Source organism: Pygocentrus nattereri, chromosome 17 (assembly GCF_015220715.1).
Source record: "Pygocentrus nattereri isolate fPygNat1 chromosome 17, fPygNat1.pri, whole genome shotgun sequence".
In the NCBI taxonomy this organism is placed as follows: domain Eukaryota; kingdom Metazoa; phylum Chordata; class Actinopteri; order Characiformes; family Serrasalmidae; genus Pygocentrus; species Pygocentrus nattereri.
The window spans coordinates 35,552,723-35,579,176 of record NC_051227.1 but is presented as its reverse complement, the minus strand read 5'-3'; the positions used below and the strand labels follow the sequence as shown (position 1 = coordinate 35,579,176).

The following is a 26,454-nucleotide window of genomic DNA, read 5'->3' as shown; positions in this document are numbered from 1 at the left end:
TGCCATTAGGATCAGCCCCCCATCCCGGCTCTTATCTTTGCCTTTCTGTTGTCCGCCTCGCTGAGCAGCAGCTGTAGGAGGAGAAGGCGAATGTGGCTTTTGTTCGCCTGTGGAGCTCCGCGCTGTCTCCGGTGATGGTGGGAGCTGCGGCCGCTCTGCGGGCTGCAGGAGCCGCGCTGTGGCCGAGAGCGCTGAGGGGCACGGCGTCCTGAGGGGCTCCACAAACACCGCCAGGTCGTGGTGCCAAGGTGGGTTTTCCTTTGATACTGTAGGCTTGTTTTTGAGTGTTTGACACGCCATTTCCAGTCGTTCCTGTTCCGAACATCATATTTTAGCCGTTTCTTCACTTCGTATTGAATGTAATTGGCACATAATTAGCGAGCTGCTAACTTAATGAGCTGGAAAATTGCGTTAAACGACTAAAGCTGATTGGATGTGCGGAATAACATGAGGAATAACGTGTAATAGCTCAGATGTTTTTAGCTGCGGCTGCTAGCGCAGTTACACTGTGTTTAAATGCGTATTTAATGTGGAAATAAGGTGGTAAAAGTGAGTAAAATCAGGCCATCTGAGAATATCAGTATATGTAGTTCTCCTCAATGCCTACACGCTGCTGTCCACAAGTGTGGAATCATTAATCATTTATTACTTCAACTTTAACTTCTACTGTAGACAGAAAAACTGAGCTACGCTCTTAAAAAGGAAGGTCTTCAGTAAAGCTCGACGCGGTGACGACAGCAGAACCCTTTAGTGCTACATAGAACCATTTTCAATAAGGTTCTTTATAGCACCTAAAGGGTTCTCCCACTTACGAGCTTGACGTGTTGACGACAGCAGAACCCTTTTAGTGCTACATAGAACCATTTTCAATAAGCTTCTTTATAACACCAAAAGGGTTCTCCTGCTGTTACTAGCTCGACGCGGTGACGACAGCAGAACCCTTTAGTGCTACATAGAACCATTTTCAATAAGGTTCTTTATAGCACCTAAAGGGTTCTCCCACTTACGAGCTTGACGTGTTGACGACAGCAGAACCCTTTTAGTGCTACATAGAACCATTTTCAATAAGCTTCTTTATAACACCAAAAGGGTTCTCCTGCTGTTACTAGCTCGACGCGGTGACGACAGCAGAACCCTTTAGTGCTACATAGAACCATTTTCAATAAGGTTCTTTATTGCACCTAAAGGGTTCTCCCACTTACGAGCTTGACGTGTTGACGACAGCAGAACCCTTTTAGTGCTACATAGAACCATTTTCAATAAGCTTCTTTATAACACCAAAAGGGTTCTCCTGCTGTTACTAGCTCGACGCGGTGACGACAGCAGAACCCTTTTAGTTCTACATAGAACCATTTTCAATAAGGTTCTTTATAGCACCGAAAGGGTTCTCCTGCTGTTACTAGCTCGACATGGAGACTACAGCAGAACCCTTTTGGTGCTACATAGAACCATTTTCAATAAGGTTCTATATAGCTCTGAAAGGGTTCTGCTGTTACTAGCTCGACATGGCGACGACAGCAGAACCCTTTTGGTGCTACATAGAACCATTTTCAATAAGGTTCTATATAGCACCGAAAGGGTTCTCCTGCTGTTACTAGCTCGACATGGCGACGACAGCAGAACCCTTTTGGTGCTACATAGAACCATTTTCAATAAGGTTCAATGGAGCCATGTGCAACACATTCTCCATCGGTCTGGTGAACCATTTCTCCACACAGAAGAACATGAGAGCATGAATGAAATGGTTCTATGTACATTTCATGATTCTTAATAGAACCAATGCCTTTACTGAAGACAGTTAATATCCTGTAATTATCGAATTATCCTGGCGCTGACCAACACGAGGCATTCCGCATATTAATTTAGTACTAATCTTAATATTAGTTCATTTTCAAAGTTAGACCGCTTTCTCAGTCGTCAGGCGGTCCTCTGAAGCTCTCTTCATGTTGTTGGAAATAACTAACATTACTTTTCACCGCTTCCTGCAGATTAATTATTAATCCATAACCTTGCACAGTGGACGTTTTATAGCAGAATCATGAAGCTTTATAACAGCGTCCGTTTATACGTTTATAACTGCATCGTTATTATTGTTTTATTTCATTGTAAACACTGATATTTTTGACATTTTGGAACTGTGGTTCCGACCCCTTGAACTAGTCTATACACACATACGTATGCGAGTGGGTGTGGGAGATACTGTTATCAGACGTGAAACACTTCAGGCTGTTGTTCTCTGGTGCTCCTCCCCCCCTGCATACTGTCCCGAACAGCCTGTTGAATGCATTGCACGTCTGTGTACGTGAATCCATCTGCACATATTTTGCGAAGTAATCGCATATTTTGAAGTCTGGCTGGCATTTGTTCACTCCCACCTTTTTAACAATGCATGTTTACCGCATATCTGTAATAACTACACAGACGGCTCTTGCGCTGCGGTGATGGCTATAGGCTGGACTGCTGCTCAGTGCTGGCCTACAGGATTTAAACATGGTTTGTGTCAAACTCGAACATCGCTTTTCTCATGTGAGACTCGCCGCTGTCTCTGAGCTTGCCAGATACCTTTACTCTAGTTTTGTCATGAGCTGAAGCGAGCCAGGTTTTAGTCATTTCTCAATGCATGATGTGCAACCTTGTTGTGTTCCTTCATGCATGGGAGTGGCTTTAGAAGTGAGGCAAAGAGTTCCTCTCTTAAAACAGCAGAATTTGGCTGATTTGCTGGAAGCTTTGAGGATTTAGAGTAAGTATTCTCATAAATATTGAACTCAGCACTGTTAACATTGCCATGCTTTTTAGTTATTGGAATTTGAGCACCCAAAAGCGCATTAAAATGGATAAAAATTTCAGCCCACAGCTGCAAGATGTCGCCGCTGGTTCTTGGAGTTGGTGCTTGCTTAGCCGGATGGATCGCTCTTTATGCTCTGCTCTGCTACACAAATGGCTCTTGTGGTTATGAATGGAACTGTCGGCTGGTTACACTGTTCCACGGAATCCTGGCAATCTGCATAACTGCCTACATCGGCTACATAGATGGACCTTGGCCTTTCAGCTACCCAGGTAAAAAAAATATAATGGGTATACAATCATAACTTACTGTTATGTGTGTTAGCCAGAGACGGCCCAGCCCTGTACAGTCTACCTAGACTAAACTCAACCCTGATTGTGTGACATTAGAACAGTTTAATCGCACAGTCTATCCAAAGGTGGCAATTTTGGAATATTAGAATCAGGTATAATCAATGATGCATTATTTCTCGATGAACTACAGTGATCAGTTATCAATTTACAACCCCAAAGCCAATGAAGTTGGGATGTTATGTAAAACATAAATAAAAAAGGGACATTTGCAAAATTTTGATAGCCTAAATCACTTTATTAGGTCTACACATGATATTAGGTCGAGTCTGTGCACTGGCAGCCCAAATAAGCTCACATACAGAGCTGCTGTTGGAGCCAGGAGCCAAAGGGAAAGAAGTCCACTCTTCAAAATGATGGTTCTTCAGGAGTTCTTTAGTAAAGAAAATAGTTCTACAACCCCAATTCCAATGAAGTTGGGATGTTGTGTAAAACATAAATAAAAACAGAATATGATGATTTGCAAATCCTTTCAACCACATGGGCTCAGGAACATTCAGAAAAACACTGTCAGTGAACACAGTTCGTCGCTCCATCTACAAGTGCAAGTTAAAACTCTGCCATGCAAAGCGAAAGCCAGATATCAACAACACCCAGAAACGTTGGGCCCGAGCTCATCTGAGATGGACTGATGCAAAGTGAAAAAGTGTCCTGTGGTCTGACGCGTCCACATTTCAAACTGTTTTTGAAAATCATGGACGTCGTGTCCTCCGGGCCAAAGAGGAAAAGGACTGTCTGGATTGTTATCAGCGCAAAGTTCAAAAGCCAGCATCTCTGATGGTGTGGGGGTGTGTTAGTGCCCATGGCAGGGGTAACTGGCACATCTGTGAAGGCACCATTAATGCTGAAAGGTACATACAGGTTTTGGAGCAACATCTGCTGCCATCCAAGCAGCGTCTTTTTCAGGGACGTCCTTCTTATTTCAGCAAGACGATGCCAAGCCACATTCTGCACGTGTTACAACAGCGTGGCTTCGTAGTAAAAGAGTGCGGGTACTAGACTGGCCTGCCTGCAGTCCAGACCTGTCTCCCACTGAAAATGTGTGGCGCATTACGAAGCGCAAAATACGACAACGGAGACCCCGGACTGTTGAGCAACTGAAGCTGTACATCAAGCAAGAATGGGAAAGAATTCCACCTTCAAAGTTTCAACAATTAGTGTCCTCAGTTCCCAAACGCTTATTGAGTGTTGTTAAAAGGAAAGGTGATGTAACACAGTGGTAAACACGCCCCTGTCCCAACTTCTTTGGAACATGTTGCAGGCATCAAATTCAAAATGAGTGAATATTTGCAAAAAACAAAGGTTTATCCGTTTGAACATTAAATATCTTGTCTTTGTAGTGTATTCAATTGAATATAGGTTGAAAAGGATTTTCAAATCATCGTATTCTGTTTTTATGTATGTTTTACACAACGTCCCAAATTAATTGGAATTGAGGTTGTATATGATAATCAGGCATATTTTAAATTTCTTATTAAATTTAAAATAAATGTTAATGTTAAACTAAATGTTTTACAGCAAAGCGGTGCTTGTTGATAATTGATATCAATATAGTTTGATTTTAAAGGTGGGCACTATAATAAGAGAAAGGTGTGGTTAGTGTAGTGGTTAACACCTCTTCTTTCTACGCTGTAGACTGGGGTTCAATCCCCTGCTTGGACAAGCACCCTACACTATACCAATAAGAGTCCTTGGGCAAGACTCCTAACACCGCCTTCGCCTACCTGTGTAGAATAATCAAATTTTAAGTTGCTCTGGATAAGAGCCTCAGCCAAATGCCGTAAACGTAAAGGGAAGAATCCTTGTGAGGTCGGATATTAGCTCAGAGATGTTAGCTTTGGTTTAGAAACACCCTGCAAACTGGTGGACTTGGGTTGGGCAATTTTTTCCCAAACTTGGGCCGTTGTTTCAAGAATGAGAAATGGTCATTTTGAGAAGTGTTGAGCAGTGCGCTAATATTTGTCTTTATTGAGTCACAGTGTGCTTTTCTGAACATACTGTGAGTATCTTTAGTACTTAAAAGTGGTTGGGATAGTGTAGTGGTTAACACCTCTGCCTTCTACACTGTAGACTGGGGTTCAATCCCCACCTGGGCAAACACCCTACACTATACCAATAAGAGTCCTTGGGCAAGACTCCTAACACCGCCTCGGGCTACCTGTGTAAAATGATCAAAATTGTAAGTCGCTCTGGATAAGAGCGTCAGCCAAATGCTGTAAATGTAAATGTAAAAAGCCCTGACCAATTGCATGTTCCCTGAGAAAGACAGCATAATTAGGCCTGTTTAATCGGATCTCTTTCAGTGCTGTATGTGAAGCATTAAACAAAATTCATTGTATTGATACGTTGATATAAAAGGTGGAACTACTGGTTCTTTTTTGTCTTTTCCAACTAAACATTTGAAAAGCAAAAGATCATATGCACACAACGTACCATGAAAATGTCATGAGGTGTTGTGATATTATACACTGTATGTCCAAAAGTATTGAGGCACCCTTTCCAATTAACAAGTAACTTCTGCTATTTTCAGGTGCACTCAAAATACGGACACAACTGATTGCATGCACACAGCTTGAATGATCTCCATAAAAAATGCATCGACCAATAGAACGGGACATTCTGGTGCAGTAGCACATGAGCGTAAAATCACCATTCCCAATGCCAAGCATCTGCTAGAGGGGTATAAAATCCCCTACATTGAGCAGTGGAGCAGTGAAACTGTTTTCTAGAGTGATGGAAATCCATCGGGTACCGTTAGGATAAGTTGGAAAGAAATACAAGTAAAGTAAAGAATTCCCTTTACTTACTGTTATTGTAATTTGTGATCTAGAACTGATCATCTAACATCAGTACATTTGTGGTTGAATGCAGTCCAATTCTCACAGCAATGTTCCAGTGGTAAACCATGGCGTAAACCATTCCCAGAGGATTACTGTTAGTTGAAGGCTGTTACAGTAGCAAAGAAAAGACAAACCCCCTGAAAATATCCTTAATAGCCTGTGGATGAACAGGTGTCTACAAACTTTTGGACATAGTGTACTCTTTGTCATATCGTCCACTCTTTTTCCCCTTTTCCTCTTACTTGTTTCTCTTTTTCAGGAACAAAGAACACCAACCTTCAAATCTCAGCTATGGTGCTCAGTCTGGGTTACTTCATCTTCGACATGGGCTGGTGCGTGTACTTTCAGACGGAGGGCTTGGTGATGCTGGCCCACCACACCATGAGCATTCTGGGTATGCTGCTGACCCTGTGGCTGGGCGAGTCAGGCATTGAGGCGTGCGCCGTCATCTTCGGCAGCGAGATCACCAACCCTCTGCTGCAGACGCGCTGGTTCCTGAAGCACTCGGGCCGCTACAACAGCTTCTTGGGTGACCTGGTGGACGTCCTGTTTGTGCTCTTGTTCGTGATCATGCGAGTGTTCGTGGGTGGCGCCATGCTGTACTGTGAGCTGATCTCGCCGAGGCCAAAGTTCTTCATCAAGTGCGGCGGCGTGGCCATGTACGTCCTGTCGTGGATATTCGTGGCCGACATCGCCCGTTTCGCTTACCATAAAAGCAGCGTAAAGTACCAGCGCTGGAAGAGCCGGCGTGTACAGGCTGATGTCAATGGCCAAGAGATTAAGAGGGACTAAGAGAGCTCTCCTCAAACTGAAGAGCCTCCAGTTTCTCAGCTTGGACATCGTTCCTACCAGCGAATACATCTTTGCAGCTGTTAGATGTTTACTTGTTCTTAGACATGATTCTGTCTAACCTGATTAAAATTTTTTATTGCTATGTATACATCATTGCCACACACTGGCTTTTTATTTGTGGTAAATACATAGTACTTGTATTGCTTAATTGTTATTAAGCCACACTGAAATGTTTTGATAGTTTTTTAACTTGTGCAATATTACAAAGTCATCACAGAATATGGTGCATTTTAAGTTTTTTTTAAAACGGATGACAAACTAATAAAAAATGCCAATAAAAGCAAAAATGATCATGCTGTTGTGTATTTATTTTGGGGCTGGAGGCAGCATAACATTTTAATTTTAGACTAGTATTATAGTTTCAAACTGTATGAGACGTCTGATAATTCCATTAAGAGGTGGGCAGTAACTACTTGTACTCAGTTACAGAGCACCTGGGCTGCTGTTGCTGTGGTCCAGACATCTCATTTTCATGTTTTTGCATTTTATTTCATATCAGAACAACCGCAAACAGAAGAATGAGGCTTAAGCAAATTTCAGCTGCAGACAGATGCGTGTACTAAGAGGCCACTTCATCCTTTTACTTTTGCACTTCTCAAATTGGGGTGCTAGGCTACTTTTACAACCCTGAGACTTTTTTCAATGAAGTAACAAAATACTTCTACCTGACTTTTTAGTGCTTTCCGTGCCTTAACACACTCACCTTATCTGAAATAATGGGCTGTTAATGAGCTGATGAGTTGGATCAGGTGTGTTGGGAGCTGTGGTGGACAGTAACTAAGTAAATGTAATTAGTTACTGTACTTAAGTAGTTTTTTCATGTATCTGTACTTAAGTTTTTCCATTTTGAGTGAATTTTTCCTTTCACTCCACTACATTTCAGAGTCTAATATCTGACTTTTTCCTCCGCTACATTTTGAGAAATCTGTCGTTCCTTTTGGTTTCTGTGTGTATAAAAACGTAACATGTCAAAACAAAAGAAGCGCAAAGCCAGAGCACCAATCAGGGCCCAGCGGTCACTTTGTTCTGAGCTGGTTTTGACCTGTTGGTCATACCGACCCAGTGCAGCACACGGTTCAACGTCAGTGCAGCAGCGTAAAACTTTGGGAGCACATGCGTCTATAAATGATGAACTAACCTAACTTTGTGTAAATAGAGCACAATATAGAAATATGTCCACATATGCAGTCGTGCGTGTTTTGTGCTTATGATCATTTTAATAGACGTCAGCGTCACTAATTAATGACGTTCTATTAAAAGACTGGTTTACCAAGAGAGACGCTGGAGGACTTTCACCTGAAATGAGTTCATGAAGCCAGTCTGGTTATAAAAATGATAACAGGACATCAGAGCCAGAATTACTCTTTTAGTACTTTTACTTTATACTTAAGTACATTCGAAGGTAAATACTTCAGTACTTTTACTCAAGTGGAGGTCTAAAGGGAGGAACTTCTACTTTTACTGGAGTAATATTTGACCTTGGGGGTCTCTACTTTAACTCAAGTACATGATTTGTGTACCTCGTCCACCTCTGCTTGGGAGGAGGGAAAACACTAAAAGGTCCAGGGCAGTAGGCTTCCAGTCCCAGGGTAGAGATACACAGCTTCAGCCCTCTCTGAAGATGAAACAAGGTCTTCAGTGTGTTGCCAGCAGTTGATTGGCTTTTAGCTTGTAGTGTTCTAGGTGCCCATGAGATGGCAACCTAGCACAGATAGTCCTAACTGCGTCTTCAATCAAGGCATATGAGTGCACTCTATTCCAGAAGCCTGAGTACAGTTATTTGATAGATGTAGACCTACTTAAGCATAGTATTTTATAAGAGTCGTAGTAAGTCATTTTAAGTCAACGTGTGCTTAAAGACTTTCATGAACTATTTTTAATGTTTAAGTTTTAATATCCACTTTATTGTCGCGAATTGGGTTGTATCTCGGACCTGTGTACCTGGTTAAGTTTTGAAGCAGGTTTGATGATTTGGTGTGGAGCGCCGAGGTCGGTCTGCTGAATGCCTGTGGCTGACTGGGCTGGAGCGCACTCCGCTGCAGGACTCCCCTCAGAGCGGACTGGAGAAACATGGACCGAGAGCCCACGACGCTTCGGACTGTATGGACCTCGCAGAAATCCTAACTGGAAAGCGGAAAAGTGTCTGGAAGCGACTTACTGTGGAGACGGTTCGTCATATGAACGCTTCGTTAGTTAGGAGTCGGTTTTCGCTCTGTTTTCTCTCAGGACGAGCAGCGCAGCTTCTCTTCAACCGAGGCGAGTCTTGGCTGCTCTTGATGGAAAATCTGCGGTGGCATCAGCCGGGACTTCGCTGAAAACTGCCGCCTGTCTACCGTGCTAACGCGTGAGACCGCATGGACGCTTACTTTTATCGCTCTACCCGTGGACTGTTACACTTCGGAAAAAAGCTGGTGTCCGTTTTTGGTCAGTTTTTTTGGGGAAAAGCTCCCAACTCCGCGGTAACTAGGCGTCTTTAGCCAGTGAGGATGCTAGCCAGAGTTAGCTAGCTTTAGCTTCAGTAACGTTAGCCACCGTCGCTCGGTTTACTGTTAACTCAGGCCTCGTAATTTACAATGAAGACTGCAGTTACACACTGAACGACTGGGCTCCGTAGACTGAGGGAACCGTTTAATTTCGAAAAAGCTTTTTAAATCTAGCTTTGTCGCCAGGGGAGCGTTCGTCGACCTGTAGTGGAAACTACAGGCTAACTGCACATTAGTGGAAATTTCTTGTAACGGCTCGTCTGACAGAACGTTAACTGTTCAGATGTTTTTCAAATAATTTAACGGTTTTATCCGTTACTCGGTCAACACTAACGTTATCTCACTTCGTCGAAGTTATATCTCAACTTTTGTAGGATAAACGTGAGTTTCTGCGACCTCGGAGGCGTTTTGAACCCAGGTTTATAAGCTAGCTCGAACTATAGTTTTTAATGTGGCTGTTGGGTTAATCGATAAACGCTCACCTACTGTTACTGTAACTGCGCTTTCTTTGTTTTATTCCGTGTTTGGTTTTGTTCTCCGACATTAATTATTCACACAGGGATTTTGGAAGATGTATAACTCGGGATAACGTCGTAAGACTGCTACTGCATCCTCAGATTTTCTCATGTCGTGTAGGTTTTCTAGTTTAACTGTTTCAGTGTTTTGATAGACTGGTTGAGACTGCGGGAGTTTCAGTAAAAAGTCCGGTTGTCTTCGGTGAGTGAATAACGTTACAGTCTAGGCTGCCGTGTGTGGAGGCGAGTTGTCTACGTCTCCGTGCTTACAAACATGCCAGTTGGATGTAAATCTCATAAAAACTGAAAACAGAAGCCCAATGAGCGACACACAGCCAACAGTGACGGAGAGGTAAGCTGGATTTAACGTTCATCCCATATAGAGGTCTTTTAGTTGTGTAGTTGTAGTTTTAGTGAGGGCTCAGTGTTTGAGATGTCGGATGTTTTTGCAGAGGTGGACGAAATACACAAATCATGTACTTGAGTTAAAGTAGAGACCCCCAAGGTCAAATATCACTCCAGTAAAAGTACAAGTTCCTCCCTTTAGACCTCCACTTGAGTAAAAGTACTAAAGTATTTCCCTTTAAATGTACTTAAGTACTAAAAGAGTAATTCTGGCTCTGATGTCCTGTTATCATTTTTATAACCAGACTGGCTTCATGAACTCATTTCAGGTGAAAGTCCTCCAGCGTCTCTCTTGGTAAACCAGTCTTTTAATAGAACGTCATTAATTAGTGACGCTGACGTCTATTAAAATGATCAGAAGCACAAAACACTGAAGGTAAACAGTTTCCATCAGGGAGAACCGAGTGGCTCTGAAATCACTTTTTACACACAAGCAAAGTTTCAGTTTCAGATTTATTTACTACTTAGTTCCAAGTTTAAGTTTAATAAAAACTGGCTTTAAACTCAGGATCACAGATGAGCTCCTTTACTGTGTTGATCTGTAGGCCTCTGTTCATAAACATAAACCAGCCCAAACTAATTTACTATAAAATGAAAGTGTTTGTATGAATTCAGGAAAAAAGAAACGCGCCAGTCACGACTGCATATGTGGACATATTTCTATATTGTGCTCTATTTACACAAAGTTATGTTAGTTCATCATTTATAGACGCATGTGCTCCCAAAGTTTTACGCTGCTGCGCTGACGTTGAACCGTGTGCTGCACTGGGTCGGTATGACCAACAGGTCAAAACCAGCTCAGAACAAAGTGACCGCTGGGCCCTGATTGGTGCTCTGGCTTTGCGCTTCTTTTGTTTTGACATGTTACGTTTTTATACTCACAGAAACCAAAAGGAACGACAGATTTCTCAAAATGTGGTGGAGTAAAAAGTCAGATATTAGACTCTGAAATGTAGTGGAGTGAAAGGAAAAAGTCACCCAGAATGGAAAAACTTAAGTAAAGTACAGATACTGAAAAAACTACTTAAGTACAGTAATGAATTACATTTACTTAGTTACTGTCCACCACTGCACATTTGTATACTTGTGGGTGCAGCTTGACTAAAGCTGGTGCTGCTGCAGGCACTGGGCAGCTTGCTCCTAGGTCATGTTGACTAGGCAAGGCCTGCACATTGGTGCATAGCAGTCCTTCAGTGAGCTGGGCACCCAGGGCTCTCAGAAACAGTGTCATACTTTATGGGATTTGCATGCAAACCACATTAAGAGTATTTCTGTAATATGGCAAGGCTTGATACCACTGGTGTTAAAGGAGTTAAACTCACACGGCTGACAGATTTATTTTCAGTGTTGGGTAATATTCTACATATAAGTAAATATGAAGGGATTCATGGGCATGGATTAAGTCAAGTCCTAGGCTGAATTGCAGTTCCAGTGGTCACTCACCATTGAAGACTAAAATGAATTTAGGCTTAGGCTTAAGCAGGATCTGAGGAACTGGCCCCAAGTGCCTGTCTCTAGTTCTGGGCTGCAGAGCATTCTGTGTTCAGATGCTCCACTGAAAGGAAAGTTTAGTACAGGACTAGAACTGGGCAATTTGACCATATTTATCATTATCGTGATAAATTGCGTTGCAGTATGTCTCCATATTCTTTTCTAAGTTCTGGCTTCTTAGAAATCCCTTCCAAGTGTGTGTTCAGTTATAAAGAGAGCATCATTAGTCTTGTTTCATTGGATTTAAAGCAGGGCTTTGTCTGGTCTAACTTGCCAGATGTTAGAAAAATATTGTGTATTATTAAAAAAGGGAAAAGGAAAAAAAATAACCTCCTGAAGTATTGTGATATTTGCCATATCGCCAACCTCTAGGACTAGACTTAATTCCTACCCGGAAGTCTGTTACTACTGTATGGCTACTGTACTAAAAAAATCTACATTTACAGAAGTGTTATCTCTCCCTGGTACTAATCCATGTGGATATAGTCCCACTTTCTATGTCTTATAGCTAAATGTTTATGGCATTGGAAGATCTGTGCATGGGAAAAATATTAGGTGCATGCATCAAGCCATGATTCCTACATTGGCGCATCCCTACAATTAATATGCCCTGTGAGCATTAAAGGATGTTTTGTATATATTGAGAAGATACTTTTACCTTTTTGTAAGTGAAAAGATGAAATGCCCTTAGGATTATCACGATTACTTGATTAAACCTGATTACTCGATTGGGAAAAAAGAATCGCTTAAAATTGATATTTTTAGTCAGTTTACATGGTGATGCACATTTTCAGTTCTCTTGCTGCTCTCCGTACAGTACAGCTGGGTGGACACACCCATTCATATGTATTTTTTTGTGAGAATGTTTGTTTGTCTTAGTTTTTTTCCTAATATCTTCTTTGATAATGTATTTCAGGCTTTTTGAAAATCAGCGTAGAGCTTGTTATTGTTCAATTAAGACCATTTACATTATTTGAACTCAATTACCCATCAAAATAATGAATAGATTGCTCTATTACTAATGTAATCTCTAAAGGAAATGCAAAGTTTTGGTTGTATTGTCATCAAGCCTCGTTTTTATTAATTATGGAGCATTGCATGTTTCATTTGGTTCTGTCCGTTCTGTCATTCTGAATTTTTTTTATTTTCACAGCTCTATTATAACTGTCTTATGTTTAACAATAGTCAAGGGAACTGAAGAACTGCACACTATATAAAGACCTGGTCAAATTGAAGTCTTGGTCACTATGTGCTCATTAAACCTCTTTGAATGAGTTCTAATCACAGACTCTGCTTAAGATAATTAAAGGTTCAGCGATCTCCGATGCCCTCTAAGTCCAGCATGAGGAATATTTAGCACAGCACTAAAACATGAAGCTGCTATACAGTTCCATGTAGACAGTCATTTGGCAGCTAATGACTGACAAATTAAGTGGCGTGCAGTCTTGCACCGCTGGCTCGTGAGTCATTTATTCACAAGATCATTTCAAAAGGAGGGGGAGGAGAAAAAGATGAACACAAACAGGTACAAGCAGCATGTCTGAATCATAGGTTACATGCTGCTGGAAAGTCTGGAGCTTCTAAGTCATATGAAAATTAAATATAACTGGCCTTTTTTTAGGGTTTTGGCAGCCACAATAAGGATGGATTGAGTACTGATCATTTATAATTCCAGTAACTGACATTTCATATATAGTGAGTTGGTATTGGACCGATCTCTTGAACTTTTCTTGGATTTGTTTGCTGTTTGTAACCATAACTCTGCTTTAAAAGACCATATAGCAAGGATTTCAATATTTTATGGAGCCTTTTGAGGCTGTGCTGGTAACAGAATCCTCTTATTTGGATATCCGTGTGGAAAATAACCATGATAAACGGTTAATCTTTGTTTTATATTCAAAAATATCCAAAGAAAATTGGTAGTTGTGTGTGTTGAATAATGCAGGCTGCCTTTTAAAATAAAAAAAATCCGCTTGAAGCATTGAGTGCGCTCAGCTGTTGCTTTTCTGCAGTAACGAATCGCTGTTGTCGGGAAGAGAAGCTCTTATCTCAAATGATAACTTTACAGCAGAAGAAACAAACATACTGTACTTTTAATGCAGGTCAATGGAACCAGACTTTTTTCCCGAAGTAATTTTAGATCCATCCTGAAATTTATATACAATATAAGGGGTAAACAGGTACTTCAAAAACTGAAAAATGTTAAAAATGGAGATCCAAGTTTTTCTTCTGGGAGCAGAGAAATATTCTAAGTAGAAGAAAAGAAACCTAATGCGAGGAGTTTGTTGCTCCTCTTATTAAAACAGGGAATGAGCTATGATTAGTGTAGTTGCTGTAGCATGCTCGCCATCATTCATAGCCTTTCAGCTCTCGTCTGCCATGGATAGTCTTTAACCTTTTTATAGTCGGTGTGTTGCTTGTTGTGTAAACTTTTGTGCTCTTCTGCAAGAAGAATTCTGCCGTCAACTTGATGCACATTTGTTTGAACTGCAATTATGACTGTGCACTTCTGATTGGTCAACGTGATTTTAACGCATCTGATGGAGTCGGTCAGTTTTGGACTTGGTGTAAAAGACAGCGGTGTACCCTGAGGAACACTGGTCAGGTTTGTGCTAACAAAATTAACCTTCACTGTGCTGCTTGGACCATCCCACAAGATGAAGCATCCCACAAGCGATCATTATCTGATGATTCAGTCAAGTTGAGGACAGAGGTCATGGTGTGAAGGGCTTCAGTGAGTGCCAGGAGGGCTGTTCCTGTGAAGTGACCAGCTTTGTACCCAGTCTGGTAACTGTCTGAGATCTCATTCTGTTGCAGATGTGAGGACAGCCATTCGGTGACTTCATGCCGTGATGTTTCTGATATCAGGTTTGTTGTGTTTGTCATTGGCAAACCTGAAGGTGGCCTTCTCACTTTGTTGGCTGATGAATGCCTGTTTGAGGGTGGATGAAACCTGGCAGGTTGGATGTGATTTGTGATGGTTGAAAATCATCTACAGGTCAAGTAGATGGTTTGTGGAAGACGGTGGGAGGGTTAGGATTGAGTGAGCAGGTTTTGGGAGACGTATATGTAGCAGAAGAGAGACGGATCAGATCATTCCTCTCAGTTAATCACAGATGTTAAAGAACTTCAGGCTGTTTTTTTTTTTTTTTAAACTAGTTTGGAAGCAAGTAGAGCATGTCAAGAAAAGAAAGGGTGGGGGCATGAAACCAAACACTGTTGCTTCGAAGCTTTCAGACTCTACAGCATAGCTTATGAAATGTACCCATATTTGCTGTGTAGACTGTGGCTGAGGAGATGCCAAACACATTTAGTTTGCACAGTGTATTTACAATACAGTAACAGTTGCCTGTGGAAAAGAGCCGCCCTTATTGATGATTGTGCTTCTTTGCTTGCCAGGGAGAACCAGACATCCAAGCAAGCAGAATTACTGGAAGATCAGAGTTTAGGCTATAAGTGGTTGCACTTAATGTTATAGAGGCGATAATGGTCACAGGGGAAGTTTTTGTTTCTTTCATAGGTTAAAAAATAAGCAGCAGAAAGAAGAAGGATACTGTTCAGCTTTGGTTGGTGTAAATGAAAGAAGAGCTAGGGAAGGGACTGAGACCCCAGCAGATTCCTGGAGAGGAATAATTTTGTTTAGAGGCTGAATCTCCATAATCTTGAATAAAAGTTCATAAACTTTTATATTTTTTAAAATTGATTGTGAAGTCAGTTATATCTTTAGCTGAGGTATCCGACAGCTCAACAGAGATGCCTCGACAAGCTAACATTTGCATCACCCACTGTAGGGAAATTTTCTGTAGAAGATAAATCCCCCTCAGACGCATTTAGACTGTTATATCACAAAGGGAAAGCCTTTGTAATAGAGGTCTGCACAAGGTGGGCTCATCTGTGAGTGTCGCGTGGTCTGCAGAATAATTTGGTGAGGTTAAAGGAATAGCTCCATGGAAAATCTAATTGATATGTTTATCACTTACCTGAGATACAGTTGATCAGGGATCATATTGACCTGTTTGATATCTAATGTGTGTACTTTTTCTAGTTTACAACAGGAGACTCGAAGCTAATGTTTAACAGACACTGGACCTAGACTGATTCCAAAGTTATCACTCTAAATACATGGCAAAACCTAAATTTAGTTACTTCAAAAATCTAACTAAAACTCCATAAACAATAAAAAAAAAGGATTGAGTAAAAGCCCTTGTTTAAACATTTAAGCTAAAATTGGAACTACATCATCCACATAATGTCTAGCTTTGTACTATTCTGCTTTCAAATTGGACTGCGGCATCCCCTGGAGCAGGGGTGTATGTCAAAGCATTACTATGCTGGGCTCCGTTTCTAAGCATAGCTGAAGATTCATAACTGCAAGACCCGCATCTCAATTAAAAATGCAGCTGCAAAAATTAGATGTTGCGTTCAGTTTTGTAGAAACAGTAAACAGAACAAAGATGTAGTCTGTTATTTTACCACCAATTCCCTAATAATACAAAAACATGCGAACTGTGGCTACTAGAAACTAGTAAGAGTGCTGTTTAATAAAAGTGTTGTGCAGAATCTGTGTTCAGTGATCATTTTTCATCTGACTGTTACAGAGGTAGCAAAAATTTAACTTCTGATGGGAAGGGAATTTATGGTAAGCTGTTTATTCGTGTTTGAGCGTTTACAAGTAGAATTTAATCAGCACTTTTTTTTCTTTTCATTATCTTCAGTAGCAGTTTAAGCGTCAGTAGCTCCCATGTTCCACTGCAGAGACACTCTGCCTCAGTTGCCATCACCTGGCCACAAGTACACCTAATTCAGAGGCATACGAGGACTCGCAGGTATGTCTGACCAGTATTTCCTGCCATCTGTAGTCAGATTCAAACATATGTGGTTGAAGTTCTTTTGTGCTAAAATGTCATCAAAATCGTCATCCGACATTAGCCACGTTTACATGCAGCCTGATAATCCGTTAATAATCCGAATAATAGCTCAATCGGAATAGAATCCGTCCATGTAAACACCTCAATCGGAATAGACTGACCCGATTGAGGCCATTCGGAATACAATTTCTATCTGATTGAACGAGGCGGGTAAACCTCTAAATAATCTGTTAAATAGAAGAATAATAGCCGTGTAAACACCTGAATGCGATTACACTCATAGCGTCACAGCGGAAGTTTATACCGTTCAACACGGCGGAGCAGAAACTGGTCAGCAGAGGAGACGAGGTTTATACTCTGAGCTTTAAAAGACGGCGGTGGGACGGACATCCAGCTTATGTGTCTCAGAGCAGGACGTCTTCCTTTATAAGTGCATGTGAAGGACGTTTTTCTGAGCCTGACGTCAATTTAAAGCCATTAAAAATACAAGCACTGCTCACTGCTGCTCATCTCACGCCGACTGGACCTCACGTGATGTTCGCTGTCATGGTAACGTTTACTCTCAGCGCTGCTCCACGCATGCGCGTCATTCTGCATCGGATTACTTGTAGTCGGCATGTAAACGAAGATTTTCATCAGATTGTTGAGCAGAGTGAGCATAAACACCAAAGTCTGAACCTGTAATCTGATTGTATTCAGTCGGATTGGCAAAAACCTTTGCATGTAAACACAGCCATTGTTTTAGTTGCATTAACATTAGTTTAGCTTCTCTGCCAAATTACCTCACGTACCTTATTTGTGTGTGTTAAGGAAGCCAAACATTGCTGTGTTTGGTCGTCTTGTGCAGATTGGGAACGGTGCAAGTCCAGTCCAGTGTTTATCAGCGTTAGCCTAGCATCTCCCTCTGTTAAGTAAAGAAGCAACCTTAATAAACCAAGCATGCCGTGGGCGATCTACTGCATATAGGGCAGCTGATGAATCACATTAATTTGACTTTTCACTGTCGAGCTGCTGCAGTCGTACTGGGTAAAGGGCCAACAGGTAACAAATGGGTGCAGGTAATAAAGAAGCTCATGTGCCGCAGAGAAAAACACATCAGTAATTAACACATGCTTCATACTTGTAATGAACTTGTGTAACCTCTGCTAAATAACTTGTGCACAGAATTTGCAAGAAATTGTCTGACTTGTAGTTGCAAAATTAACATAGTATAATGTTGATGTAGAAGAAAAGAGCAGCAAAGTGAAGCTCCTTGGCTGTGCTGTCGCGCTCTTGGCTGTCAGCAGTGACATCTCCACTTGCAGCACTCATTGTGTGAAGCCATGTGTGATTTTTCTCATGGTTTTGTTTAGCCTAAACATGCACAGTGTGTACTACTTTTTTCCCATTGTTCAGGTGTTATTTTTGTGGGTAAATATGTGGAGGTGCTGTGGCACTGGCGTCTGTACCGTGGTGTCGTGGTGGTAGTGTGGGCATGCTTTTCCACACAGGTGGGTGTGGACAAGGACCATAGATGGTTTAAAGCCATTAAAAACGTTCGGTGGATGTTCGGTAGATGGTTCAGAGTGGGCGTGGTGTGTGGTGGGAGCGGGCAGGAACAACACTAGGAACAACACTTTGTAGGCGCAGGCAGATGCCATATGTGGTTGTAGTGGGCGGGTGCTGACGTTAATAGTCAAGCTTGTGCAGGCTTCTGCTGTGTAACTTACTTTCCTTACTTCAAATAAAAGGTAACAGTTTAATCTGCAGTGGCTAAAAGATTTACCTTGTTTTTTAACAACCAGAGCACTTTATTGTTTAATCAACACAATGTAATTTGTGTTTTTAAATGTAATTATTCCTAATAATAGTCTTTCTTTATAAATTCTCTGTCTCAATAAATTCTCAATGCTTTATATAGACAGGTGATAAAGCTGAACAGCAATACAAGAAATTATTTACATTTATGGCGTTTGGCAGACGCTCTTATCCATAGCGACTTACATTTTGATCATTTTACACAGGTAGGCAAAGGTGGTGTTAGGAGTCTTGCCCATGGTTTAGTGTAGGGTGCTTACCCAGGTGGGGATTGAACCCCAGGCTACAGTGTAGAAGGCAGAGGTGTTACCCACTACACTGACCAACCAAATTATAAGTATTAATTTAAAATCATTTAAGACGATGCACAGATAAAAAAATAGAAATCCCAAAATGTAGATGTAGAATTCGAATTTTATATTTAATGCTGCATTAAAGAGATGTTTTCTAATGTTTCTAAAACGCTTGCAATGAGCTTGGCTGTCTAATAAAAGGCGGAATTGAGTTTCACAGTCGAGTTTCGTTGCACACTTTTAAGAACTGCCCTGGGTGTACCTTTTTTTTTTTTTTTTTTTTTTCTTTCTTTCTTTATGCTCTTCTAATTCCTTTCTGATTTTGTTTTTCCTTCTGGTAGCACGGTGATGCCCCTTAAAATATAAATATATTTAATCAAATTTTTTAATGCTTTATTATGTACCGTGAGCTTCAAGACCAGTGAATTTCTGAGATTGTTTGGTCAGAGTAGTGCAGACTCTTTTGTACCCAAGACGCATTACAGCATTAATGTGTTTTCAATATGCAGAAGTATAATAATACCACAGTATGGTATTTTGTCTTAGTTGTACTCTGACTCATTTTTTTTTCCATTCCTGTCAGGTGAAAGTCATCTCTCTAGCATCCTACTCACTGTAACCATAAAAAAAATCCCAAATGAAATGCCTCTGTGTAGATTTGTCCTTTGGCTTAAAATAATCTAGGCTTATATTATTCGTCTCTGTTGCTGTGTGAGGGTCCTGTGGCCAGAAGACTGACAGATGCTCTCACTGGAGTGCAAATGAAGTGCCGGGGTGGGCCGGCCTCACACCCTGCTGCTGCTTTGACATTCATAGACCAGCCCTCCACCACTCTTTTTTTCTTTCTTTTTTCTCAATCTGTCTGTCTCGTCTCTTTTTGTTTTCTTTCTGAGTCACAAGAGCACCGTTTCATCCCCCTTCTTGAGAACCACACCTGTAGTTTGGCTGAAGAAGTGCTTCTGAAAGCCTCTCCACACACCTAGTAACCAGAAGTTGACGGTTGTAAATATGTGTGTAAGTCTAGCAGCAGGTGAGTCATCTGCCTTGTCAAAGTACTCTTTGTAATGTTAGGTGTTGCCCTAGCCTGCAAAAGCGGCACAGAGGCTCCTCCAGCTACTTCTGCTCCTGCTTGGCCTGTGTGCTCAAAATGATCCTGGTGAAATGCCTGTTTTTCAGATTGCGATGAAAAGTGTGTTTATAGTCACCGTTAGCCTGATATGTGAACGTTGCCGTCAACATTACCTTAAAATCTTCCCAATTGTTAATCAGTTGTCCATATAACCAGTAAACGGGAAGAAATTCGTAAAGCAGTGTTTAGATTTAACTAATTGGGGCTATTTTAAGATGTTCCATGCAAATTTCTTAGTGGTGTCTGTTATGTACATTACTGTGTCAGAGCCTATGCTTCGTTTTTTTTTTTAAAATTCAAGTTAAGACTGAGATTATGATTTTTTTTTTTTTTTTTTTTCAATGGGTATTTTTGGGGAGAATAGATACAAGATTGCATAAGGAAGGGAAAAGTTTAAAGAAAACAGTCGAGAAAACTAAAAGTTTGTCTCTGAGACGTAGAAAGAAAAAAAAACCTTTCTCTTACTATAGAACTGAATTATCCACAGGTGTTTTGTCTATTCTTCCACTGTGAGAAGACAACTCAACACTGAGCGTGAAAGGATGTGTAGCTGTCTAACCATTACTGAGAAAAGAAAACAGACAAAAAGGAGGAAATTTTGCAAATCGAACAAAAGCTGCTGGTGGTCTAGAACAATGGACTGGCCACACCAGTGTCGAGTCCAGACCTCAGCTTTACTGAGTGTGTTTGGGATTACTCGGATCATGAAAAGCAGAAAATGCAACCAGCTTCTAAGACTGAACTTTGCAGGTGTGAAATATCCCCGCAGATTTCTTTGATAAACCGAAAGCAAGTCGCCCCTTAAAAAAAAAACAAAAAAGGCTGTAATAAAAGCAAAGGGTGGATATAAAATTAATACAAAAAATGTTAGTGCTTTTGTGTAATTTTCTGTTAAATATATATTTTCTACTTTTTTGCTCATCCCAAAAAATTAATAACTTGTTTTTAAGGGCCAGTTTGAAATATATTGAAATAACTGAAAGGGCTCTCTGACTTTGCAGGGTACTGTGTGTCACCGCACTCAGAAATTCAGTAGTCAGTAATAAAGGGCACATCACTGTAATCTGTCTATCCTGGTTGTCTGAGTTTATTCTGTCGTGTAATCTACTTAAAATGGCTTAGCATATTGGAAGCTAAGCATTTCAGTTATTCTCTATATTCTCAGTGAAAAATATATATTGTTAACTGATGATTTGAAGTGATTTTGATTGTGCTTTTAAAAAGCTGATCGCTCAACTAAACTAAAAATGGGGTTGTTAACCTATTCACTTAAACATTTAATAGCCACTTATTTTTGCCGAATTGAGTCTGGACACCATAGATAAATGTTGAATTTGTAAGAAGTCATTAAGTTTTTTTTTTTGTTTTTTTTTTATTAAATTAATTAATTACTTTTTGTATGCCAAGCATGTATGCAGCTTTCTCTTGGAATGGTGATCATTAGCCCCATTATTGTTAATATAAAATTAGACAAAGATTTGGCTTCAGAATCCAGACCTACAGAGTGAGTCTTTCGGCTCTCCAGATCTTGCTATTGTAACATACAGGAATCTTGGGCTTGACGGACAAAGCATGAATATGTAAAGAAAGATTGAGTTTTTTTATGGGCAGGAGCTACTTCACCACTGGGAAAGCCATTGATATGCGGAATAACCGTTTTTGTTTCTTAATCTTTCATGCATTACTGACACTGCATGTACTTGCATGGTAATTTTGGAATCTGCTCCTGCTGATGCCGTTTCCATTATTCTGGGCATTTGTAAAAGACAGTACAGACGTTATTGCTACAGGTTCAGCAGCATTGCCAATTCTCCCATTAAAAATGAATTAAAATGGCCCATGTCTCTTATACTAATAGGGTTTGGAGACAGAATATAAATTGAATATGGGTAAGGTGCGTTCTAATACAAGATCTTTTGGAAATAATAACGATATAGACGTTAGACTACAGGATATCAGTGATTACTGTCAAAAAAGCCTTTTCAATATTATAGTGGTATCTCATCTTTCAGATTAAATTAAGCCTACAATGTCAGACACCGAGTTGGTGTTTTACAGTGGAACAACTGAGCACCACTCTAAGCTCATTTGAATTTTAATGCTAAATTATGCATTTCACATGCATAAAATGGAGATGATGCACTTGCCAGTGTTGTAAATGCTAAGTATACGTGTCATTTGCTTGAGTGCAGCTGATGTGAGCCATGTAACTGAGCAAACCATCTTTCTGAGAACTGCTGTGAAAAGCTTCAGCTTTAAGTAATGTTGCATTCTCCCCAGAGCACTTGATTAGACTCCTCTCCCTGCTGCTCTGTTCCCTCCGTTATAGAGGTGTTGAAGCCAGTATGAAATGGCAGTGTGGTATTACTCTCTTGTGAGTTTTTTTTTTGTACCATCTATCCAGTTATTTCTAGGCTATATATATATATATATATATATATATATATATATATATATATATATATACATACACACACACACACACACACACACACTTACTTTTATTCAATGCAATCCAGACATGCTTAGGAAGCGGGATCCACTCTTCTTGAGCCTTGTGAAATTGGTCAAATTAAAGGGGCGCCTTTTTAAGCTACTTAAATTAAGTAGATAATGTAGTCTGCCTAAGACGATTACAGAGTGAAAACATGACTAACTAGGCCTAGTGCTCTTTTGCTTGTATTGAAAGTGAGGTAAGCTGCTAAGCTTGGATGATGGTATAAATTTCCACATGATTATTGACTGTAGAACTGTAGTGATGAACAATACAATCCCGATCGAACGTCAGCTGTGAAGTAGCACATGTGACATTATAGCCTTTTCCTATAGCTTACGTCTTTCTTGGTGGTAATATAATTAGCATTTGGACTAGCTTTTACTGTCATTTTATCTTTTATAACGCGCCAAGTTAGCGACATTTTTGATTCCAACCAACTGAACGTATAGAAGCATTGGCTGTTAAGTGTTACACACCATCTGTGCCAAAAGGACATTATTAGTAACAGTAGTAATGCTGCTTATTTGCAGCTCAGTCTGGTCCTTAGTAGAGGAGAGGTCTGTCAAATCAACTGACTGGCAAAATCAAACTAGCACCGTGTTTCTGGACAAGCTTGTCCATTTTTTTCTGTAATTTCACTTTCCTTTTGAAGCAACGAATGTTAATGTGTATTTGTGATATTTTGACAATATTAGTAACCGGTCTTAGGCTGTGAGCTACACAAAAGGAAACTTTAAGGAGGTCCTCAAATACCCGTAAACTAACACATTGTCAGCTTTACAGTAAAACATCCTCTTTCACCTCTATTTGAAAGCATTAATTCCCTTTTTGTTGATGGAGCATCAGCATCATTTTCTAAAATGGTCTCTCAGTAGGAGTGTTTCAGGACACTGTTTTGGTCAGCATGCTGATGAAGGTCATCTTTAATGAGACAGTTAATGAAAGGTTAGCAAACTATACTAGTGCTGTATGATTTTTCTCTATAAACAGTCCGTTTATGTCTCGTCTTTCCTTTTTATTGTAATGTGATGTGTTTGTACAAATCCCATTGCAAAAAAAGGGGGCGTTATGTAAAATACATTAAAAACAAGAGTCTGTGATTTGTTAATTATCTTGAATGTTTAACTGACAAAAGTGCAAAGATGTCCGGCATTTTCACTGACCACCTTAGTTGTACTTTGTAAATATAAACAAATTTAAAATTTGTTGCATGCAATATACAACTACTGTGTTGCATCACCCTCCCTTTTCACTTTTTGATTGTTTGGGAACGGAGGATACAAAGGAATTTTTGCCCAATCTTGCTTGATACAAGACTTCAGCTGCTCAGCAGTCTGTGGTCGTAGTCGTCTGGTTCTCCTTTTCATGATGTGACATACATTTTCAATAGGAGACGGATCTAGACTGCAGTCAAGCTCACGTACTCTGTGTCCACGAAGCCACGCTGTTGTAGCACGAGCAGAATGAGGACTGGCGTCTTGATGGCAGCATATAGCTCTCTAATATCCCAATTCATTTTTTCCCCCTAATGCAGTGCCGTACGAGAGCTCCAAGGTCGTGTACATTCAGCAGTGGATTCTGGTCTTGCCCTACGCAGACTGAGATTTATCCAGATTCCAATATTTTTTTACTGATTATTATATATGGTAGGTGGAGAAAGACCTCTGAAGTCTTTTCAACCTTGAGTTGAGAAATTTTCTTTTTGAACAGTTTAACGATTCTCTCATAGTTTGTCACAAAGTGGTGAGCCATAACTCTGCTTGAAAAGACTCTGCATGGACGCCGGTCCATTTATACCCAATCATAAAATGTTCACCTTTTACAAATTCACCTTCTTATTGTGGAATATTTTAAAACGGTGTTGAATATTCTATAAACTTGTCACTCTTATTTTGCCCCATCCCAACTGTTTGTGAGTGTGTTTTAGGCAATCAAGTCAGTAGGCTGAAATATTAAGTTGTTTATTTGTACTTTAGAGTTAAAGAAAAGCTCAAGAGAATTAACAAATCGCAGATTGTTGTTTCTGTTGCGTTTTACAAGATGTTCTGTTTTTCCAGAAATTGGGTCTGTACGTTGCTTGATGAAATGTAGAAAGCTCACTGTTGATTCTATGCTGAGCGGATTTGTCCAAATTTGATTCAGAACATTTAACTGCAACACTTCACACCCACAGCGAGCAGTCCTGTTGCAGCATTGAAGTTGTTGGATACTGAGATGACGATATGGGAAGCAATAAAGCATGATTAGAACAGTCTGACTGGGTGTGCAAAAAGTATAGCCTTTTTTGACTGTGTAATTTCTTTTCCTTATAAACGTACAACAAGCAATGAAAATATATTTAACGCCTTGAAAAACTTATGATGATGCAGGTTTTTGTGACGGTAGCTATTACTGTTACACATTTTTGATATACAACTGTGGGAGTGAGAATAGTCATCACGTTTGGTATATTATGACAGGTTAGTTAAGGATGGAGTACAGATGGGCTGCAAAGTTTGGAATTGCGTCTATAGCAGAGTGGATAAATCCCCAATTCTACACAGAGAGGGCAGAGTTTGTGCTCAACTCATTTCATCTCACCACTTTATTAATGCTAGATACCAGTCCTAATACTGTATTCAGACTAATCTAATTATCTGACTCTCTTGTATAATGTAATTTAAGATAAGTTGTGTCAGCACGTCCCTGAGGAGTGTGTTCATCACAGGTACTCATATCCCTATGACATTTAAAAATACAGTTAATCCTGCAGCCCTAGCTGCAGAGTATTCAAGTAAACACAAAACAGACACATGTCCCTGTAATGAAGTTTTCACCAAATTTACCATATTATATTGTATTTGTGTATATAAGTGTTCAAGATCTCTCAGCTAGCTGAGATTGATAGAGTTGGAGTTAGGGGTGATGGGCAGAGTCATTACTGTTTGACCAAAGATGACAGGTAAACAACGTAATATGTCCTAAATGGTATGATATGATGAATTGTGCTTAATATTACCATTCACATAAGCAGGTAGAACAAGCTCGGTTTTGCATCCATCCTATTATCTCCCTCCAAGCAGAGTAATGAAGAAGAGAGATTTAAACACAACTTCCTCTCAACTTTACCACCTCTTCTTTGAGTTTCGAAAAAACTGAAGCAGACAATCTAGCGTAAAGAAATGTACATCCTCAATCCTTGTGAAGAGTGGGGATTGGACTTATTGGAGCAGAAAGGGAAAATCTCCTCAGGCTCTGGCAGTAGCCCCACATAACCCCCCCCCACAAATGTGCTCTGTGATGTCATTAGGAGGGAGGGTCCCAGGCAAGTAGCCTCGCTCTTCTTTCTTTATCTGACATAACCTTAACTGACACATTCCCATTCAACAGTCTTTCCTTTCTCCTTCTCTTTTCCTGTCTCCTTCACCGTCAGTGCCCCTGAAAATGCTCTCGCCATGGCTGCCTGAACCCACATACACGTTCACTCTAGTCTCCCTGCATGTTGTTGTTACTCAGTCATCACTGTTTAATGTGTTTTAACAGCTGATGCTGCGAGCAAATGTAGGCTCCTGGTGGTGCCAGTTGGTGCCTTTAGGACCATAAAGGCTATTCAAGACTCTTCTCACTGCAGTTGCCTGAACACCATTACTTATCACTAGAAATGATGCAGTCTTGTTATACCCATCTGTAGGGCTTTTTTCCAAAGTGCGTGTCTTCAAGGAGGGGAAAAAAAATACATAGAAACCGGCAACACCATAGAGAAAATCACTCGCAAGTCATGACTGGTTAAAAATAAAGCGTAATAGAAACATATTTGCTTTACTGGAGATAATACAGAGATCTAAAATCAGAACCGGGAGGAAGGAGCAGGCTACTGCACTTATATCAGAGTGATTATGAATTCAGTGGGTCGTAGTTCACAGTGAGTGTCACTGTGCACATCAAAAATGAAGAGGTTTCACTGCAAAATCTGAAAGTAACTGGGAGTCCAGGGAAATCAACTGATAATGAGCTGGATAATAACCAGTGCGAAACATGCCATAAAATGTTTAAAAAGAATACCAAACAATTAAGTCCATCACTCAAGGAAGTCAAGTTATGCGCATGCTAAAGTCTCTTTACTATAGTATTAATTTGCAGCCCAGTAAATCTGACCTAAAAGCACAAAGA

General features: G+C 40.4%; 2 protein-coding genes across 4 annotated transcripts in view; both read left to right on the top strand.

Moving 5' to 3' along the window:
* Window positions 1-26: 26 nt before the first annotated feature.
* tlcd5a (TLC domain containing 5a) lies at window positions 27-7,120 on the top strand. The gene is made up of 3 exons (XM_017713061.2): window positions 27-248; window positions 2,848-3,057; window positions 6,235-7,120. Exons 2-3 carry the CDS (start codon window positions 2,862-2,864, stop codon window positions 6,765-6,767), a joined length of 729 nt encoding a protein of 242 aa, XP_017568550.1. The 5' UTR covers window positions 27-248; window positions 2,848-2,861; the 3' UTR covers window positions 6,768-7,120.
* A 1,474-nt stretch (window positions 7,121-8,594) lies between these two features.
* arhgef12a (Rho guanine nucleotide exchange factor (GEF) 12a) overlaps window positions 8,595-26,454 on the top strand; it is a 71,966-nt gene continuing 54,106 nt past the window's right edge. For 2 of the 3 annotated variants that reach the window (XM_017713063.2, XM_017713062.2), the window contains exon 1: window positions 8,595-10,177. In XM_017713063.2, coding sequence (XP_017568552.2) covers window positions 10,146-10,177 — 32 coding nt within the window. In that variant the 5' untranslated portion in view covers window positions 8,595-10,145. The remainder of the gene's footprint in view (window positions 10,178-26,454) is intronic. The other variant, XM_017713064.2, reaches the window with a different exon arrangement.

Bases quoted from the DNA above. Each gene is read 5' to 3' on its own strand.
- tlcd5a (XM_017713061.2), top strand. From the start codon at position 2,862: ATGTCGCCGCTGGTTCTTGGAGTTGGTGCTTGCTTAGCCGGATGGATC. The intron at 3,058-6,234 runs GTAAAAAAAATA...TCTCTTTTTCAG, and splicing joins TTGGCCTTTCAGCTACCCAG to GAACAAAGAACACCAACCTT.